Source organism: Cetorhinus maximus, chromosome 20, assembly GCF_964194155.1.
Source record: "Cetorhinus maximus chromosome 20, sCetMax3.hap1.1, whole genome shotgun sequence".
Classification (NCBI taxonomy): Eukaryota; Metazoa; Chordata; class Chondrichthyes; order Lamniformes; family Cetorhinidae; genus Cetorhinus; species Cetorhinus maximus.
This window is the reverse complement of record NC_135898.1, coordinates 84,531,904-84,554,169: the sequence shown is the minus strand read 5'-3', so window position 1 is coordinate 84,554,169 and position 22,266 is coordinate 84,531,904. Positions and strand designations below refer to the sequence as shown.

The following is a 22,266-nucleotide window of genomic DNA, read 5'->3' as shown; positions in this document are numbered from 1 at the left end:
AGCTATGATTGAGTCTGCTTCCAGAGAATTCAGAAAAGTCACACATGGTGGCATCTTTTAATTGACTCTCATTTCCTATATTACAGCAGTGACAACACTGCAGAAGCACTCAATGGATCAGGAAGCATCTGTGGAGAGAACAGATTCACTTATGTGTCAGCTGTGGCTCAATTGGCCACACTCCTGCGTCTGAGTCACAAGTTTCAAGCTCCACTCCAGAGTTTGAGCACAAACATCAAGACTGACACTGCAGTGTGGTACTAAGGGATGTGCTCTCTTGGATGAGACATTAAACTGAGGCCCTGTCTTCCTGCTTGGGTGGATATAAAAAATTCCATGGCACTATTTGGAAGAAGAACAGGGGAATTCTCCTTGGTGTCCTGGCCAAAATTTATCCCTCAATCAACGTCATAAAAAAAACACAGATTATCACATTGCTGTTTGTGGGAGTTTGCTAAGTGTAAATTGGCTGCTATGTTTCCTGCGTTACAACAGTGACTCCACTTCAAAAAAAAAGTACCTCATTGAGTGCTTTGAGGCATCTGGTGGCTGTGAAAAGCACTACATAAATGCAAAGTCTTTATTTTCTTAATATTATGAATGTGGGTTGTTCATCAAAACTATAATGTGTTATCTGCTGTCCCTTGATTCAAGGATGAAGTCTGCTTAACTGTATGTTTTTTGCTATGGGTCTTCATGTGAGTGATCAGGCTGAGTTTTAACCCAAAGATCTTTGAGCATAGGGGGCAGGACATCCCCCGAGGTATCGGGATCCAGAGAGCAGGATTAACTTCCTTTTCTTTCCTTCTTTGCTGCCACTCTGCCTCATCGTTAAGACTTTGGGATTCAAAGCATGAAGCAGCTTGATGGACCAGTTGTCACATCCTGAATAATTGGTAGCAAGCTGCTCCCAGTCATTAATGTCTATGATGCCGCAATTCAGAGTGACATTGAAGTATTTTCTTTGTCCTCCCCTGGAACGCTGGTGAGGGGAAGGGTGGGGGAGGGGAGATGCTTTTTGACCATCCGGATACAGTGTCCTGTCCATTGGAGTTGATTTTATGGGAGTTCTGTCTGAATGCTTGTGGAGCTGGCTTCAAGAAGGACACTAGCATTTGTTCGACCCTCCTGCCATTGAATCCGGAGGATGTGGTGGAGGCATTGCTAATGGAATTTCTCTAGCACCCTTATGTGTCGCTGAAAAACAGTCCAGATCTCACTGCGATACAGGAGTATGGTGACGAAAACTGCTCTGTACAATAGGAAATTTGGTGATTTGCAGAGGTCTTTGTTGTTAAACTCTCGCTGCCGTAATTGTAGGAGGCTGAGCTAGCACAGCTAATCCGGTGTTGGATCTGTTCATCAATGGCGGCCCTTTGAGAGAGGTGGCTAACAATGCATGGTAAGTGCTCAACATATTCCAGAGTCCATCTTTCAACATTTATGGGAGGTAGAATACTTGGCTGACCAGGTGTGGGTTGATAGGTTGATATATGAGTTTTATTTTGGCAACGTTCAAGGACAGGCTGAGTTTCTTGAATACAGAACTGAAGAAGTGAGTGTGGCTTGCAAATCTGGTGTAGAGTGGTCAATGACACTGCATCTACAATCTGTGGATCACGTATGTCTATGGTAGTCAGTTTATTTTTGGCGTGGAGGCTACTAAAGTTAAAGAATTTTCCATCTAGGTGGTACTTAATGTGGGCATCAGAGGGTAGTTGAATTTCACAAGGTGAGTAGCCACTGTCAGGTAGATTGTAAATAGCATGGGGGCTATCACACAGCCTTGCTTGACACCGGTCAGGATTTTGAAGGCATCTGTTTCATATCTTCAACTCAAGACAATAATGCATTAAATGTTTAAATGGATGAATGGATTGCCATTGTGGGCATTGGGTTGAAAAGAAAGAGCTGAGTGATAAGCAGCTGAACTGCAGTGAACAATGGGGGGGTGGTGGGTTTTGTGTGGTAAGATCCTGATGAGAGATGGGAGCAGATGATTGTAAGGGGTTCAGGCTAGAAAGGGAAGTGATTAGGAGATCAAAAGACGGGGAGATGAAGGGGCAAAAAAACATAAGAAATAGGAGGAGGAGTAGGCTATATGACCCCTCAAATCTGCTCCACCTTTCAATAAGATCAAGACTTAACTTCTAGTTTGGAAGGAACCTGTGGATGTGCTGTACTTAGATTCCCAGAAGGCAAGATGCCACATCAAAGGTTACTATACAAAATAAGAGCTCATGGTGTATGGGGTAACATATTAGCATGGATAGAGGATTGGTTAGTTAAAAGGAAACAGAGAGTAGGCATACTTACCACGCCAGGGATCAACCCCGGTTCAATGAAGAGTGCAGGAGGGCATGCCAAGAGCAGCACCAAGCATATCTAAAAATGAGGTGTCAACCTGGTGAAGCTACAACACAGGGCTGCTTGCGTGCCAAACAACTTAAGCAGCAAATGATAGACAGAGCTAAGCGATTCTACAACCAACGGATCAGATCTAAGCTCTGCAGCTGCCACATCCAGTCATGAATGATGGTGGACAATTAAACAACTCACCGGAGGAGGGGACTCCACAAATATCCCCATCCTCAATGATGGAGGAGCCCAGCACATCAGTGCAAAAGATAAGGCTGAAGCATTTGCAACAATCTTCAGCCAGAAGTGCCAAGTGGATGATCCATCTCAGCCTCCTCCGGCAGACCCCAGCATCACAGATGCCAGTCTTCAGCCAATTCGATTCACTCCACATGATATGAAGAAATGGCGGAAGGCAGTGAACACTACAAAGGCTATGGGCCCTGACAATATTCCGGCAACAGTACTGAAGTCTTGTGCTCCAGAACTTGCCACGCCCCTGGCCAAGCTGTTCCAGTACAGCTACAACACTGGCATCTACCCAGTAATGTGGAAAATTGCCCAGATATGTCCTGTACATAAAAAGCAGGACAAATCCAACCGCCCAATTACTGCCCCATCAGTCTACTATTCATTATCAGTAAAGTGATGGAAGGAGTCATCAACACTACTATCAAGCAGCACTTACTGAACAATAACTTGCTAACTGATGCTCAGCTTGGGTTCTGCCAGGGCCACTCACTCCTGACGTCATTATGGCCTTGGTTCAAACATGGACAAAAGTGCTGAACTCCCAAGGTGAGGTGAGAGTGACTGACCTTGAGATAAAGGCGGCATTTGACCAAGTGTGGCAACAAGGAGCCCTAGCAAAACTGGAAGCAATAGGAATCAAGGGGAAAAACTCTTCGCTGGTTGGAGTCATACCTAGCGGAAAGGAAGCTAATTGTGGTTCTTGGAGATCAATCGTCTCAGCTCCAGACACTACTGCAGGAGTTCCTCAGAGTAGTGTCCTAGGCACAACCATCTTCAGCTGCTTCATCAATGACCTTCCTTCCATTATAAGGTCAGAAGTGGGGATGTTCACTGATGATTGCACAATATTCAGCACCATTCATGGCTCCTCAGATACTGAAACAGTCCATGTCCAAATACAGAAAGACCTGGACAATATCCAGGCTTGGGCTGACAAGTGGCAAGTAACATTCACGCCACACAAATACCAGGCAATGACCATCACCAACAAGAGAGAATCTAACCATTGCCTTTCGACATTCACTGGCATTACCATCACTGAAACTCCCACTATCAACATCCTGGAGGTTACCATTGATCAGAAACTGAACTGGACTAGCCATATAAATGCTGTGGCTACAAGAGCAGGTCAGAGGCTAGGAATCCTGTAGTGAGTAACTCAGCTCCTGACTCCCCAAAGCCTGTCTGCCATCTACAAGGCACAAGTCAGGAGTGTGATGGAATACTCTCCACTTGCCTGGAAGAGTACAGCTCCAACCGCACTCAAGAAGCTTGACACCATCCAGAACAAAGCAGCCCGCTTGACTGGCACCCAATCCACAAACATTCGCTCCTTCCTCCACCGACACACAGTAGCAGCAATGTGTAACATCTACAAGCTGCACTACAGGAACTCACCAAGGGTCCTTAGACAGCACCTTCCAAACCCACGACCGCTACCACCTAGAAGGACAAGGGCAGCAGACACATGGGAACACCATCACCTGAAAGTTACCCTCCAAGCAACTCACCATCTTGACTTGGAAATACATCGCCAGTCCTTCACTATCGCTGGATCAAAATCCTAGAACTCCCTCCCTTAAAGCACTCTGGGTGTATCTACACCACATGGACTACAGTGGTTCAAAGAGACAGCTCACCACCACCTTCTCAAGGGCAATTAGGGATGGGCAATTCTGCGGGACTAGCCAGCAATGCTCGCACCCCACAAATTAATTTTTAAAAAGTAATTTTCAGGTTGGCACGATGTAACGAGTGGGATGTCTGTGAAATGGATTTTTAAAAATATTTTTGTGCAATATTGTGTTATTCTGTGGAAAAGACTGTGTGTCTCTGAGTGTGTGTGTATGATTTAATTAACATGGGCAGAGATTAATAGGAGGCAAGTTGTCTGGGGAATTTGAAACATGAAAAGGATAGAGGTATTAGGGTTGAGATACAACTAAATAGGTTAGATGTAACACTTGCATTTTTAGATAAGCTGAAAGTTTGTTTGAATATCAAAGGGGAATCAGAGGTTAAAAGAAACATGTTTGCATCTTGCAGGAGTTCCATAGGTAAATAGAAGGGGGTGATATTATATTTTATTGACCCAAAAGCAAAGACAAGATGGAGACATGGAAGATTTTATATTTGGAAGGATTGGAGTTCAAAGAGATGTGACAACAATGGAACCTGAGATGAAAGGGGAAAAAAGATACTTTAGAGTTACTGTGGAGCTGTGAGGATAGCTGGGGATAACTGGTGAGCTGAAGCTGTTGAGGTAGCAGCTGGAGCTGAGTTGAGCTGTTAGCTCTGGGCTGGGAGGAGATGCCACTAGACATCCTGTCAACCCAGGAAAGCCTTGGACTGCAACAAGCAGTTCTATCCTATAGTTTGGATTCCACAGCAGAGTGGGAGAAAGTTGAGAGGTCATGTGGTATGCCTCTATTAAAGCTACAGAAGTTTGCATTGGGTATTGTTACTGAATTTCTTATAGTTAAGCATTTATAAGGGAGTGCTGCCTGGAAGGTGTTTACTTGTGGGTCTGACCAAGTGGTGAGTTTTTTTGGGAATGTTTTGTAAGACTAACCTTAATTGTGTAACTAATCTTGTATGCTTAAGTTTTCTTTTTATTCTTGTTAATAAAACTTTTACTTTTAATTTTTAAAATCCCCAAAGTGTTACTGGACCTCTTGCTGTTGAGGTCGGTATGTCTTCTTTTCGTTTTCAGAATACAAAAAAAAAGGGTAAGCCAAGTTTCCCTCTGGCTGTGGTCATAACAATTGCCACAGCATTTGGTGCTGGGCCCTCAACTATTTCTTATGACTTGAATGATGGGACTGGATGTATGGTTGCTAAATTTACTGAGGACACAAAGATAGTTGGAAAGTAAGTTGTGAATAGGTCATAAGGAGCCTGGAAAGGAATAAAGGTAGGTAAAGTGAGCAAAAATTTGGCAGATGGAGGATAATGTGGGAAAATGTGAACTTGTCCACTTTGGCAGCAAGAATAAAAAAGCAGCATATTATTTAAATTGGGAGAGATTGCAGAACTCAGTGGTACAGAGGGATCTGGGCATCCTGGTACATGAATCACAAAAAGTTAGTATGCAGGTACAGCAAGTGATTAGGAAGGCAAATGGAATACTGTAATTTATTGCAAAGGGAATGTAATATAAAAGTAGGGATAAAAGCTCTGAAGAAGAGCTGTAAGGACTCGAAACGTTAACTCTGTTTTATTTTCGCCACAGATGCTGTTAGACCTGCTGAGTTTTTCCAGCATTTTCTGTGTTTGTATGAGAGAAGGGATGTTTTGCTACAGTTGTATAGGGTATTAGTGAGGCTACATCGAGAGTACATTGTGCAGTTTTGGTCTCCTTATTTAAGAAAGAATTTATTTGCATTAGAAGCAGCTCAGAGAAGGTTCAATTGACTGATTCCTGGGATGGGGGGTTATCTTACGGGAAAAGATTGGACAGATTGGGTCTGTATCCATTGGAGTTTAGAAGAATGAGAGGTGATCTTATTGAAACATACAAGATCCTGAGGGGAATTGACAGGGTGGGTGCTGGGAGGATGTCTCCCCTTGCGGGAGAGACTAGAACTAGGGGTACAGTTTAAAAATAAGATGGAAATGAGGAGAATTTTTTTCGCTCGGAAGGTCGTGAGTCTGTGGAACTGTCTTACCCAGACAGCAGAGGAGGCAGAGTCAATGAATGTTTTTAAGGCAGAGGTAGGTAGATTCTTGATTAACAAGGGAGTAAAAGGGTATAGAGGGTAGGAAGGAAAGTGAAGTTGAGGCCACAATCAGATCAGCCATAATCTTATTGAATGGTAGAGCAAGATCGAGGGGCCAAATGTCCTACTCCTGCTTCTGATTCATATGTTCTACATCAACTTTACTTTCCCACTCTGTTCCCATATCCCTTGATTTCCTTTGCACCCAAATATCTATCAATCTCAGTCTCGAATATGGTCAACAACTGAGCAACCACATTCCTCCAGGGTAGGAAATTTCAAAAATTCACACCTCATGAATGCTGTTACATTTCTTTAGGGCCAGTTTGGTGCAGGATTTACAGAGGTCTGAAAAAAAACAAGTGCAATTAAAGCGTAATATTAATTCTAAGAATGGCATTGGTGATTTCATTCAATAATATTTGTGACATCATGAGCTATTTATGTGACATATGAGCTGGGGTTTTAACAGGGGAATTGCATCAAGGTGGTTAACTTACTGCCTGTACGTGTACAATTCATCAGCAACTTGTATTTATATAGCACCTTTAACGTAATGAAATGTCCCAAGTCATAGGTTATTTGGCCCATCGTGCTTGAGCTATCCATTAGTCCCACTTCCCCTTGCTCTTTCTCCCATAGGCTTGGGAAGACTTTGGCCATGTAATACACCGAGTAGGTAGATGCAAGTCAATGGCAGGACAAAATGCATGGTGCACTGCTGCAATTAGCTTAGAGCCATAGATGCAGAGCTTGGAGGCACTGGATTCCTCATCAATGTGTGCCTCTTGGAGAACAAGAACATCAACATCATGGTCTTTGCAGTTCTAGACAGGTAGTTACACTTTGCTTGTGACAAAACATCCACATTTCATTGGTAAATGTGAAGAGTTCCCCCTATATCAAGTGATGAGTAATATTGAGCTGCATATGTTGAAGTGATGGCATTAGTTAAAAATAGGGTGGACCATGTGAAGCTTATCATTTCTCACCTCCCTCAAAAACAGTGGTCTACACTCACAGGATCTGCACTGTCCATGCAAGGACATCACACCTTATGCACAAATGGAATTTCAAGGACAATCCAGCATTTTGACTCTGAAACGTGGATCAGACTTTTCACCATACTGTGAATGAATGTGACCTACAAAAATTCGCCACAGGAGAAAAAGCAATCCACCTAAGAATACACAAGTTGTCCAACTTGGATTTAGCCTTTTAAAGCTACAAGATGTCATGCGCAAGGAGGACAAAACGAAATGAAGTATTAATTTGAAAAGATAAATATTGAGAAAAAACACAAATAGTTTCCTGGTGACTTTTTTTTGTGTGTGTAGCCTCAATTCGCAGAATGATGACAGGATATCAGTGGCTCATTTGGTACCATACATGCTTCAAGGTTCCAGGTTCAAGTGTCACTCCAGTGGTTAAGCACAAAAATCAAGGCTAAGTAACATTGCAATGCAGTACTGAAGGTGTGCTACATTGTCAGAGGTACTGTCTTTAGGATGAGATGTCAAACCAAAGCCCCATTTGCTTGCTCAGATAGATGTAAAAGATTCCATGGTACTATTTCAAAGACGAGCAGGGGAGATATCCTTGGTGAGTACATATTGGCTGCTGCATTTCCTACATTTCATAAGCAACTACTGTTATGATCCTAGCTGAGGTTAGCTGAATATTATCCAATGATCCCAGATTGGAACCCAGCTTGATAGATCCTAATTTTTATTTGTTTGTTTAGATATGTGGAGAGTAGCTACTGAACAGAGTCACAGGAGGCAGCTGATGAACTTTTAACAAAAGAATAAAACATTTATTCAACAAGAAAAGATGAACTATATTACAATACTCCTTCAACCACAACTATACCTTTACAGGTATATACAGATTTGTAAGGATAACATAAGTTAGAAAAGCTATCTTATACTTTAATGCCCACATTAAGTACACTGTCCATGTACCATAGGCACCCTGTGGTCAGACACACCACACTCTGAAACCAAGTGACAGATACCACCACAAACAGATGCTATGGATCTCTCCTCAGCTCCCCCCAGACGCTTGTCACACTGTGAGCCAACCAGTCTCACTGAACTCTGTCTTTCACATGAGGGTTTCCAATCTCCACTCTCCAAGAACTCACTTTGGAATCTTCTCCCAAACCAATGCTTTCTCTCAGATGCCTTTCACAAGGGTTCACCTCCAGGTTTTCGAACTCTCGTTCTGATGTTCCTCTTCTCTGGGTCACCATATGCATTCAAGCTGTCTTCTGCACACTCTTTTTCACTGACTCAGCTGTAAACAGTACCACTGCTTTACACGCCCATAGCAAAGAGTTACAAACCTTCAGTTGTTTCGTCGGACCTTCCTGCCTCTTGCAAGCTGTTTTCAATTTAAATCTGCTTTCTGCAGCTTTTGTCTCTTTAAATCTGAAGCTTGGAGTCTTTCTCTCTGCCCCATACTTTTAACTTCACTTAACAGGACAAGTTCCAGGTTCCTGTCCCGCCTTTGACTAGAAGGTCTGCATGGGATTTTCTTTTGATTCTGTCTCACCCCTTTGGCCTTGAGACCTTTTGTTTCTTTTGAGAAATCTGCAGCTCCCTCTCCCAGTGTCCAGTCTCTCTGGGGTCTTGGCTTCAAACTGTTTAAAACTGTTGTTTCTTTAGTTTTTCTGTGTGTCTGTGGGATGGACCTGCCTCTCTGGACCGCTATTGCTAGGCAACAGTCCAATTCTTCTACCCTTGTTTGTTTACCTTAACTTAAGTCACAAACTCATTAGAAATGCAGGCTCAAAAATTCAATTCGAGCTTTCTTAACACACAGATACAAAAATAAAATCAAACTTAAACATTAAAGCTAAAACTTATTCCTAACACCCACAAATACCAATATAACTTACTTAAACTAACTCTATTTCCTAATGCTACACTTCAAAAGTACTTCATTGGCTGTAAAATGCTTTGAGGCGTCCAGTGGTCGTGGAAAACATTATGTAAATGCAGCTGAGATCTTGAATATTGCTGAAAAGAGAGACATGTTGCTGGAGTTTCTCGTCTTGAACTAATCAGGGCAGACACAAGAATGTCAAATTTCAAACAAACAGGAACATGGGAGGAGGAGTAGGCCATTCAGCCCCTCGAACCTGCTCCGTTATTTAACCAGATCATGGCAACAATTTATACCACAGGAGAAAAGGGTGCAGATTGGTTGGTAAGTTGCCTCCGATTGGCCGAGGCATTGCCGTGGGGAAAGCAAGGGCAAGGCGACCAACTCTGGTGGAGAAAAATTTAAGGGACAGCCTACTCTGGGGGTCCGTACGAGGGGAGTGCTGCCGGACATGTGAAATCTGAAGGTCCGGATACTGGGACAAACAGCATAACAGCACCTAGCAGCCCGGGACACAGGATGGTGGACTCAGGTGCAGACCCATCCTCTAAAATAAGGGGCGGTTGGTCACACGGAACAAGGGAGGTGGGGGAACTGTAGGACGTCGAAACTCCCAGAAATTTGGCATTCTTGCCTCTGTCCTGATGGACTTTTTTTTGGTTTGGGGGAGGGGGGAGGGGGGCGGTCGCTCAGCGAGAACCTGCCGGCGTCATGACCTCGTGACAGCCTGGAGGCGCGCATCGCCGAATCGGCACGCGGCGTGGCGCGCGCGCGCGCTGGGCCGCGCGCACGTTGCTACCGTCGCCGCCGCCGCCACCACCACCACCCCCCGCCCCCTCCGTCGTTTTCCATTCCATTCGAGCCTGCTGTTCCCCTCCCCCCCCCACTCCCTCCATCATCTTCACCCACCACCCGCCCCCATCCGGCCGCCGCCGCCGCCATGGAGGGGGGATTAATTTTTATATCATAATATCCTCCCTATATACACACACACACTCCGAACCAGTCAGAAAATGGCGAGCCCGTGTCACAGTCAACAATGTTCGATCGAAAGGCGCGGCTTCCGACAGGAGCTCGACTCTTGGAGACATAAACTTATTCACTGTGTAGGTAAGATTTAATGCATTTTGGTTAAAAATAATAAATAGGATAGACGGCGGAAACAAACCTGCCTCTCCCAAAAAAAAACCACGCACGCAACTATTTAAAGGGCAAGTGTATCTCCCTCCACATTTCCTCGCCAGTTGTGTGGAAGAGGTTAAAAATATTGAAGGTGACAGTTTATTTATATTATAGCGCTGGGGGCGCTGTCTTTGATCTTTAAATAAAAAAAAAGTCGTCATCCGCACATCCTCACAACAGCAAGAAAAATCACCGCCATAAATACATATTGCAAAATGATAAATTTCTTCACAGTATTGGCTTAAGGAAATGTTTTACCTCAGTTTATTTAACAAATAGTTCCTTTAGTTGGAAGAATTTTACTTTTGTTTTCGACGCCCGCCCGTCGTGTTTTAATATTGAAACCGTTATTCTCAAACCGTTAAAAACCGTTATATTTTTTTTTAAATTGTATTATTCGAAATAAAGGGACGGAGGAGGCGCGTGAACGGCACTGGCTGCGAAGCCGCTAGTGCGCCTGCGCGGGATATCCCCGTACAGTTTCATAGGAGTTGGAGCCCTGACCATTTCCCCCCGTCACCCCCCCCCGACCCACCATCACCCCCCACCCCGACCCACCATCACCCCCCCCCCGACCCCCCCATTACCCCCCTGATCATCATCACCCTCTCCCAGACACACCCTCCCCGACCCCTCATCACCCCCCCGACCCCCCATCGCCCCTCCCAGACCGACCCCCCCGTCGCACCCCTTCCCCGACCCCCCCCCGTCGCACCCCTTCCCCGACCCCCCCCCGTCGCACCCCTTCCCCGACCCCCCCGTCGCACCCCTTCCCCGACCCCCCCGTCGCACCCCTTCCCCGACCCCCCCGTCGCACCCCTTCCCCGACCCCCCCCGTCGCACCCCTTCCCCGACCCCCCCCGTCGCACCCCTTCCCCGACCCCCCCCGTCGCACCCCTTCCCCGACCCCCCCGTCGCACCCCTTCCCCGACCCCCCCGTCGCACCCCTTCCCCGACCCCCCCGTCGCACCCCTTCCCCGACCCCCCCGTCGCACCCCTTCCCCGACCCCCCCGTCGCACCCCTTCCCCGACCCCCCCGTCGCACCCCTTCCCCGACCCCCCCGTCGCACCCCTTCCCCGACCCCCCCGTCGCACCCCTTCCCCGACCCCCCCGTCGCACCCCTTCCCCGACCCCCCCGTCGCACCCCTTCCCCGACCCCCCCCGTCGCACCCCTTCCCCGACCCCCCCGTCGCACCCCTTCCCCGACCCCCCCGTCGCACCCCTTCCCCGACCCCCCCCCGTCGCACCCCTTCCCCGACCCCCCCGTCGCACCCCTTCCCCGACCCCCCCGTCGCACCCCTTCCCCGACCCCCCCGTCGCACCCCTTCCCCGACCCCCCCGTCGCACCCCTTCCCCGACCCCCCCCGTCGCACCCCTTCCCCGACCCCCCCGTCGCACCCCTTCCCCGACCCCCCCGTCGCACCCCTTCCCCGACCCCCCCGTCGCACCCCTTCCCCGACCCCCCCGTCGCACCCCTTCCCCGACCCCCCCGTCGCACCCCTTCCCCGACCCCCCCCGTCGCACCCCTTCCCCGACCCCCCCGTCGCACCCCTTCCCCGACCCCCCCGTCGCACCCCTTCCCCGACCCCCCCGTCGCACCCCTTCCCCGACCCCCCCGTCGCACCCCTTCCCCGACCCCCCCGTCGCACCCCTTCCCCGACCCCCCCGTCGCACCCCTTCCCCGACCCCCCCGTCGCACCCCTTCCCCGACCCCCCCGTCGCACCCCTTCCCCGACCCCCCCGTCGCACCCCTTCCCCGACCCCCCCGTCGCACCCCTTCCCCGACCCCCCCGTCGCACCCCTTCCCCCCCCCACTTTGCTCTCCCGCCTCCATGCACACCATATTCAATTAGTCTTTTGTGAAATCAACAGGATAATTTTACTATTATCTGCTCTTCATATTCTTTTTGTTTTATGATGACTTTTATGTTAACATATGGCATATCTAATGGCAAAAGAAAAGTAGTCAAAAGAAACTCATGTCGTATAGCACTCTCGGCTCACACTGTGCCATTGTCTTGTAATGCCACCGGGCATCTAAGGATGAACAATAAATAGTGTCTAGCCTATGTTGCTTGCATTGCAAGAACAAATTTGAAAAAGAAGAATTGTCATCATTTTAGCCCCTTGGCAGGCAGTTTTTTAAAAATTAAGTGATCAAGGTCCGTAATCCAGGACAACAGAAAGGCTTAAGAAGTGTAGTTGATTGAGTGAATCATTGAATGATACTAAGAAAGTAAGACTTGTATTTATGTAGCACCTTTCACCAGATGTCTCAAAGTATTTAACAGCCAATGAAGTACTTTGAATTGTCGTCACTGTTGTAAGGCAGAAACACCGCAGTCAATTTGGACACAGCAAGATCTCACCAACAGCAATGTGATAATGACCAGTTAATTTGTTTTTGTGATGATGATTGAGGAATAAATATTGACCAGGACATCGGGGAGAACTCCCTGCCCTCCTTTGAAATATTGATGTTAGATCTTTTACATCCATTGCAGCAGGCACATGGGGCCTTGCTTTAACATCACAAAAGATGGTATCTCCTGTATTGCAGTACTCCCTCAGTGGAGTCTCAGCCTTGATTTTTTGTGCTCAAGCCCTGGAATGGGACTTGAACCCAGAACCTTGTGACTCAGAGGAGAGAGTGCTATCATCTGAGCCACAGCTGATGGAGCTTGTGTTTTAAAATACAGAAGGATGAGTTGGAGTAGGAGGTTTTGAAATCAATTGTATTGCCTTCAGATCCCAAATCTTTGGAGGAAATCACAACTTGGAGACAGCTTTAGCAATAGGAGGGATGTAGGACTTCTATTTAAGACCAGAGGAAATAATGAGGATAAGGATATCAGTAGATTAAAAATGACTAGAGATGAAGTTATCAGGGGCAGGACCTGCCCCAAACGCTGCCGTACTTACGCACAGGCAGCCAAAGCCGACCACGGGGAAGCAGAAGAAATGTTCCGTGTCACTCCAACCACCAAGGCCCCCAGGGAGCTCAACGGGACAAAGGAGGACACAGAGAGAGACAAGGTGGAGAAAGAGATTGAGGCAACAGAGAGCCAATCAACAGCACCACCCCCTGAACCTTCCAGTCCTCAGGACAGCGAATCAATGGAGGAGGAGGCAGCAGTGGAAAAGCAGCAGGGGGAGTGGCGGACGGTGAAGAACAAGAAAAGTAAGAGGGAGCGAAGAAGAAGCAAAGGCGTTTCCCAGAGAAGCGGCAAGAGGCGTCTCCCATCCGACACGGATGACAAGGGCAGCAGCTCTTCGGATGAGGAAGTGCCAGAGCGGCACCGACAGAAGAGGCGGCAAAGCTCCAGGGCGTTGGAGGACGAGACACCCGAGCTCCAGAAAATTGGAGACAACAAGGAGACCAACGCACCCCAACTTTGCCTGCAACCTGAGGAGGCCAGTGCACCACAGCCCCTGGAATCTGGGAGCAGTGAGGCAATCATCGCACCCCAGCTCCAGGAAGCCGGGAACAGCAACCCCCCAGAGGGGGTGAGTTTTGGAGAAGCTTCTCCAGCAAAGGTCATCTCAAAATCCGCTCACTACGTGAACCTCCAGATGCCACTGGAGCAGAACACGGCCAAGGAGATCTACCTCAGCCCATCCAAAGTGAAGGAATTTGAGCTCACTACGGGTATGAAGGAGCAGACTAAAGGTCTGGGACTCTCAGAGACAGTGGGTTTGGTAGGAGAATAAATGCTTTAATATGGGTTTAAAGATTGTATCCATAAATGTGCGTAGCATTAAATCTACTACGCGATGTGTTGCGACCTTGGACTACCTAGCCAAGGTCAAAGCTGACCTGTTGTTTCTGCAGGAGTGTGCGATACCGCACCTCAGCTCCTACAGGCAATGGTCACGATGGTGGTCCCACGGGCCATCGATCTGGTCGGGCGGAAACGACTCTCGTTCCTCCGGCCTGGGTATTCTGCTGCGGGGAGGCAACTTCACCGTCTCCGAGGTCAAGGAGGTGGTGGGCGGGCGACTCCTGGTAGCAGACGTAATGTACAAGAACGCTCCACTCCGGTTAATTAACGTGTACGGCCCGGCACAAGGGGCTGAGCGGCTGGAGGTTTTTCAGCAGCTCCCACTGCTGCTGGCGACCTCCAGGCCGGTCATTCTGGGCGGGGACTTCAACTGCATCATCGATGCGGCTGGACGATCCGGCAGGGCCGGAAGCAGATTGGACGCTACGTCCAGATCCCTGATGGAAACAGTTAAGGATGCCAAGCTGCACGACGTCTTCAGCAACCCTGCAGACGGAGCGCAGCGTAGATACACCTGGTCGCGGCCAGACGGGTCCATTCGTTCCAGGATAGACTTCCTGTTTGTGTCCCGTGCATTCACAGTCAGATCCACCGAGGTCAAGCCGGTGTTCTTCTCTGACCACTGCCTCCTACTGGCGGACTGCCACTTGGAGGAAGACCTGAGGGTGGGCAGGGGGGCATGGAAGCTAAATGTGCAACTGCTGACCCCAGAGAACATTGAGGAGCTCAAGAGGGATTACAAAGGTTGGAGAACCGTGAAACCCCTCTTTGAGTCCCTGACACACTGGTGGGAAGTGATCAAGGGAAGCATCAAGAGGTTTTTCATCCTCAAAGGCACCCAGAAAGCTAGAAAGGAACAGAGGGAAATGTCCCGACTCCAGGAAAAGATGCAGAATCTGCTCCGGCTGCAGTCGATGGGGGTCGATGTCAAGGAGGAGCTCCAAGAGGTGAAGGGCCAGCAAGCCTCGCACTTTGCCTCGGAGGCCTCCAAGATCATCTTCCGTTCCAGAGTCCGCTCCGTGGAGCAGGATGAGACGTGCTCACGTTTCTTCTTCCAAAAGGTACACAGAGAGCGCTCTGTGATCAGCAGCCTGAAGGAAGAAGACGGCTCAGTAAAGTCATCACGGTCCGACATTCTGAGGATCAGCAAATCCTTTTATGCCGGACTGTGAAGCCCACGGACAGCACGGCCTCCCAGTCCTTCCTGTCCTCTATCACGGAGGTCCTAGACCACAGTACGCGGGAGAGCCTAGACAAACCGCTAACTCCTGACGAACTGACTAAGGCCCTCGAGTCCTTCGAGAAGAGTAAAACCCCCGGAAGCGACGGCCTGCCGGCGGAGTTGTATTCGGCTCTGTGGGACTTGATCGGCCCAGACCTGCTAGAAGTGTACGAGAGTATGCTCCTGGCCGGCAGCATGTCAGAATCCATGAGGAAAGGCATCATCACCCTCATCTACAAGCACAAGGGGGAAAGGGAGGAAATTAGAAATTGGCGACCCATTTCACTGTTGAATATGGACTATAAGATTCTGTCCAAGGTCATCGCCAACCGGGTCAAATCCGCTCTGGAATTGGTGATTCACCCTGACCAGACCTGCTCTGTGCCAGGCAGGAAGATCTCTGACAGCCTGGCGCTGCTCAGGGATACGATTGCCTATGTACAGGACAGGGGTGTGGATACCTGCCTCATCAGCTTGGATCAGGAGAAGGCCTTTGACAGAATATCGCACACCTACATGGGGGATGTGCTCTCCAAAATGGGCTTTGGGGAGGGAATTCGAAATTGGATCCAACTGCTCTACACTAACATCAGTAGCGCAGTCTCAATCAATGGGTGGGAAACAGATAGCTTTCCGATTAAATCTGGAGTCAGGCAGGGCTGCCCTCTCTCGCCTGTCCTTTTTGTGTGCTGCATAGAACCCTTTGCCGAGTCCATCAGGAAGGATCCGGGCATAAGAGGAGTGACGATCCCAGGCAGTGGAGGCACTCAGGTAAAAGCCTCCCTGTACATGGACGACGTCGCCGTCTTCTGCTCGGATCCGCTGTCGGTGCGCAGACTGATGCACGTCTGCGACCAGTTCGAACTGGCCTCGGGAGCCAAGGTAAATCGTGGGAAGAGCGAGGCCATGTTCTTTGGGAACTGGGCTGACCGATCCTTTGTCCCCTTCACTGTCAGGGCTGACGGCCTGAAGGTGCTGGGGATATGGTTCGGAGGGACCGGGGCATGCGTTAGAAACTGGAAGGAGCGAGTGGCTATGGTGAAAAGGAAACTGGGCATGTGGGAGCGACGCTCCCTCTCCATTGCGGGTAAGAACCTGGTCATCAGGTGTGAGGTACTCTCGCTGTTGCTGTACGTGGCGCAGGTCTGGCCCATTCCACACTCCTGCGCGATGGCGATCACTCGAGCCATCTTCCGCTTTATCTGGAGGTCGAAAATGGATCGTGTCTGCAGGGACGCGATGTACAAGCCTCTAGATAAAGGGGGAAAAAACGTGCCCAACATCGCCCTCATACTGATGGCCACCTTTGTGTGCGGCTGCATCAAGCGGTGCGTAGACCCTCAGTACGCAAACACCAAGTGTCACTACGTGCTGAGGTTCTACCTGTCCCCGGTGTTGCGAAGGATGGGTCTGGCCACGCTGCCGCGGAACGCTCCAAGTAGTTGGACCGTGCCGTACCACCTGTCCCTGGTGGAAAAATTTATGCAGAAAAACACCTTTGACCACAAGTCCATCAGGCAGTGGTCAGCACGTAACGTCCTAGAGGCCCTGAGGGATAAGGAGAGGGTGGACCCTGTGGGATGGTTCCCCGAGCAGACTGTCAAAGTCATTTGGCAGAATGCCTCATCGCCAGAACTTTCCAACAAGCACCAAGACGTAGCTTGGCTGGTGGTGAGAAAGGCCCTCCCCGTCAGATCCTTCCTACATGCCAGGAGTCTCACCCCCTCTGCACGATGCCCTCGAGGTGGCTGTGGTGGGGAAGAGACCGTTGTTCACCTCCTTGTGGATTGTGCCTTTGCAAAGAAAGTCTGGAGAGAGATGCAGTGGTTGCTGTCGAGGTTCATCCCGAGCAGTTCTGTGACACAGGACTCTGTGCTCTACGGGCTGTTCCCAGGGACACACACCGAGACAAACATCAACTGCAGCTGGAGGATCATCAACTCGGTGAAAGACGCGCTTTGGTCTGCCCGAAACTTGTTGGTCTTCCAGCACAAAGATTTGTCCCCGACCGATTGTTGCGGACTGGCACAATCCAAAGTCCAGGACTACGTGCTGAGGGACGCACTAAAGCTTGGGGCAGCTGCCGCAAAGGCGCAATGGGGAAGGGTCGCTGTCTAAGACCTTTCTACCACAGCGCACCGAGAGACTGGGAACTGTTTAGAGCCCCTCGGGCTGTACAGATCAAAATGAAAGGCTGTAAATGACTGTAATATTGTTTGTACTGATGCACCTGGTGATACATTTTGTAAAAGTTTAACCTGGATTGTACCCTTGTAATGTTGTTTTTGAAATGGTTTTGAATGTGATTGAAGATTTTTATGAATAAAGTATATTTTTACAAAAAAAAAAAAAAAAATCAGGGGCATGAGGTGGTAGGTGTTGGCTGAACTCTAATAGACTTGTGCAGTAATCTGAGACGTAATATACCTTTAAGACAAGTATTGTAATGAAAGGTCACATGATTTTACTATCCAATAGCAGAGAAGTGTGGGCTACCTCTATGTGAGAAAGTTTAGTTATAGTTAGTCACTGATGAGTGTAGACAGATTTTTATGTTGTGAGTACACAAGAATAATTGTCAAGTTTAGTTTGTAAATAAAAAGCATGTGTTTATTCTAACAACTATCTCCTGATGTTCTCTGTCTCTGTACTGACTTGGTCACCCCGATCAAAGAGTGCAACCCGGATCCTTTAGCCCCAGCAAACCAAGGGCACTGGATCCACCAAACTGGCAACGAGAGTAAAAGCACAACAAATCATGGAAATCCTGTAAATGATTGTAATATTGTTTGTACTGATGCACCTGCTGATACATTTTGTAGAAGTTTAACCTGGATTGTACCCTTGTAATGTTGTTTTTGAAATGGTTTTGAATGTGATTGAAGATATTTTATGAATAAAGTATATTTTTACAAAAAAAAAAAAATCATGGAAAGAACAAGGTTAAATAGCAAGAAAAGTGAAGGAAGTCAGAAGAACCGAAACTACCTCGCACGGTAGTCGTAACTACAAGAAAATTTCCTTCTGATCATTGAAGTAATTCCCTCAGAGGATGCCGCAATTTGGAAGAGTGGAGCCATTCGGTCCGACCTCGGATGACTGGTCTCACTATGCTGAACGCCTCATGTTCTTCTTCCAGGTGAACGACATTGTGGGGGAGGAGAAGAGGCATGCGTTCCTTCTGTCCGCATGTTGGGAGTAAGACATATGGATTAATTCAGAATCTGTTGGCGCCAATGCCCCAAACTCAAAAGTTTTCAACACCTCTTTGTTCTTTTGTCTGTGACATCTTTTGGTTATCTGCTCCTATCACTGCTTGCTTGTCCCTACAACCACATCCCCCCCCACTTCTCCCCCACCTTAAACCAGCTTATATTTCACCCCTCTCCTATTTTTACTTAGTTCTGTTGAAGGGTCATGAGGACTCGAAACGTCAACTTTGTTCTTCTCCGCCGATGCTGCCAGACCTGCTGAGTTTTTCCAGGTATTTCTGTTTTTGTTTTTGTCTCAAAAGTTTTCATGATTTAGTGAACCTTGTTAAGAATTATTACTAGCCCAAGCCGTCGGTGACCATACAACACTTTAAATTCAACTCAAGAATTAGAGCTGCTTCTTATGTGGTAAGTCTGAAGCAATTAAATGAATATTGCAAGTTCAGTACTTCTATCAATGATATGCTTAGAGAGATTGTTTGGTGTGCAGTATAAACGAAGATGCGATTCAGAAGAGATTGTTGGCTGAAACAAATCTAGATTTTAGCAGCAAATGCACGGCATCATAGTAACAGAGATGGAAGTAGACAGCCCTGTAATGAAACACAATTTAAAAAGATTGAATTTTCTTCTGCCATTGATATGGACACCTCATGAGAAATTGTAAAGATAGAATCAGGCAGACTGTCAGACTAAGGCAAAAACTCCTGAGATAAACAGCATTGAAAAGCCTGAAGTAATAGATGCTGCTATCTATTCACTATATAATTTAAAGGTAGGAAGAATGGAGCCTATCTATGTAACCATGAGAGTGAATGAGAAGCCTGTCAGAATGGAGGTGGATACTGGTGCAGCTACTACAATTATCGGTGAGCATACTTTTCAATACTTGAATCATGGAGAACGTAAGCTGAATTTAGAAGACTGATGAAAAATTTAAGACCTATACAGGAGAAGACATACAAGTCAAGGGCGTTTGTAAAGTCACAGTAAACTATGAAGGTCAAACAGTGAGATTACCCAGGCAAGGGACCCTATTCTCCTCGTTCGAAACTGGCTGAAAGAAATTAAATTGGAATGGAATGAAATCTTCCAGTTAAGAACTAATGGACTTTCACAGCTACTAGAAAAATATGCCTCAGTTTTCAAGGAAGAACTTGGAAAAATTGAAGGGCTACGAGCAAAAATTCATGTAGATCCAGAGGCAACACCAAAATTCATGAAGGCAAGACCAGTACCTTGTGCAATGTGGGATAAGGTAGACGCAGAACTGGACAGATTAGAAAAGCTGGGAGTGATATAACCAGTACAATTTTCAGAGTGGGCAGCTCTAATTGTACCTGTTCTCAAACCTGACCAAAGCATTAGAATATGTGGGACTATAACAGTCAATAAAGTTGCAAAATTGGATCGACACCCCATATCCAAAATTAAAGAATTATGCACTAAACTGGCAGGTGGAAAGGCTTATATAAAGTTAGATTTGAGTCATGCCTACCAGCAATTGAAATTGGAGCAGGCATCCTGAAAGTTTGTTGCCATAAATACACATAAGGGATTGTATCAATACACCCGTTTACCATTTGGCATATCTTCTGCTTGCGCCATATTCCACAGAACCATGGAAAGTTTGTTGCAGGGATTGGCCCATGTTGTAGTTTATTTGGATGAGGTTCTTGTGACTGGACTCACAGAAAAGGAACATTTGATGAACTTGGAAGAAGTTCTGAAATGTTTTTCATAGGTTGGAGTGAGATTGAGAAAGGAAAAATGCACAATTAAAGGAAAATTAAAGCAATTAAAGAAGCCTCAGACCAAAGAATACATGCAAATTGAAATCATTCTTGGGGATGATTAATTACTATGGACGTTTCGTGCCTAATTTATCGACAGAACTGGTGCCATTATATTGTTTGCTCAAGAAAAACCAGAGATGTTCATGGCAAACATCACAAGAAGAAGCTTTCACAAAAGTGAAAAAGTTGTTACTGTCATCTACACCTCTAGTACATTTTGAGCCAAAGAAAGAGTTGATATTAATGTGTGATGCATCACCGTATGGAGTGGGAGCAGTGCTTTCCCATCGAATGGTTGATGGATCAGAACAACCTATAGGTTATGTGTTGAGAACACTTAGTGCTGCAGAGAAAAAGTACTCTCAAATTGAAAAAGAAGGCCTAGCGATCATTTTGGTGTTAAAAAGTTTCAATATGTGCAGGGTTGTCATTTTACTATCATAACGGACCACAAGCCATTATTAAGACTATTCTGTGAAGGCTATACCCACTATAGCCTCAGCTAGAGTACAAAGATGGGTGTTGATCTTGGCAGCGTATGAGTATACTTTTATTCATAGACCCAAAAATCAATTGCAAATGCAGGTGCACTCAGTTGTTTATCCTTGCAGATAAATGACGAGCATGTTCCAATTCCTCAGGAATATGTCTTGTTGTTGAGCTTCCTGGACTCATCAATGATATGTGCTAAACAAATTAAAGATTGGACGAACAGGACCCAGTCTTATCCAAAGTGAGAAATCAATTTCTTTATGGTTGGTCACAAACATAGGAATCCGATGAAATGAAACTGTATTTCCAGAGAAGATAAGAGATAACCAGCCAGGAAGGTATTCTATTGTGGGGAGCTCATGTGATTGTTCCTCCAAAAGGATGAAAGCCATTGTTATCTGAACTCCACAGTACACATCCTGGAATTTCTAAAATGAAGGCAATAGCACATAGGTATATGTGGTGGCTGGAAATAGATGGAGAAATAGAAAACCTAATGAGAAATTGTATGCACTGTCAACAAGTACAAAAATTACCTGCAACAGCCATGTTATACCCCTGGGAGTGGCCAGGAAGAGCAGTCACAGTTGGGACAGAACATTTAATGTAGGAGAGAAGGTATTTGTGAAAAATTTTAGAGAAGGATCAGCATGGTTGTTTGGTGAAATAAGTGCTGTAATGGGACCTCTTTCCTACCATGTGAAAGTCGAAGATCAAATAATAAGACGTGGATCACATACGAAGTGGAGAAACCAAATATCCAGAAATGATTCCACCAATGTTCGAGACTGAATCAACATTTCCCGTTGAAAGAACTCGGCCAAGTACAAATGTATTTGAAGGGCTGACTGTACCTGAAAGAGTCAAAGAAACAAAAGTACCTGCTGTGGAACCTGATGTTCAGAGGACTTCAGTAAGGGAGACTCCAAAGCAGACGTCAGAAGCTGTAGAGCTGAGACGTTCTACAGGCAGAAGGAAACCCCCAGAGAAACTGACTTTGTGAATAATTGAACTGTGTAAATAACTTGATATATTGAAAAATTGTAAAATGTATTTTTCAGTAAAGGCTGAGGGATGTAGTAATCTGAGATGCAATATACCTTTAAGACTTGTATTGTAATGTAAGGTCACGTAATCTTAAAATCCTATAGGAGAGCAGCTACGTCTGTGAGTGAGTCTTGAGTTAGTCACAGATGAGTGTAGACAGAGTTTTATGTTGTGAGCACACAAGTATAGTTGTAGAGTTTAGTTTGTAAGTAAACAGCACGTGTTAATTCTAATAACGATCTGATGTTCTCTCTCTGTACCGACTCGGTCACCCCGAACAAAGTGTGCGACCCAGATCCTTTAGCTCCAACAAA

At 46.8% G+C, this 22,266-nt stretch overlaps 1 protein-coding gene across 8 annotated transcripts in view; it reads left to right on the top strand.

Annotated features, from left to right (window-relative positions):
* The first annotated feature begins 10,180 nt into the window (after positions 1-10,180).
* LOC144694529 (ligand-dependent corepressor-like) overlaps positions 10,181-22,266 on the top strand; it is a 120,550-nt gene continuing 108,464 nt past the window's right edge. For 3 of the 8 annotated variants that reach the window (XM_078565066.1, XM_078565065.1, XM_078565079.1), the window contains exon 1: positions 10,209-10,328. In XM_078565066.1, the coding sequence (XP_078421192.1) occupies positions 10,232-10,328 (97 nt within the window). In that variant the 5' untranslated portion in view covers positions 10,209-10,231. Of the gene's footprint in view, positions 10,329-18,335; positions 18,408-22,266 lie in introns of those variants that run through there. The other 5 variants (XM_078565067.1, XM_078565080.1, XM_078565069.1 and 2 more) reach the window with 3 other exon arrangements.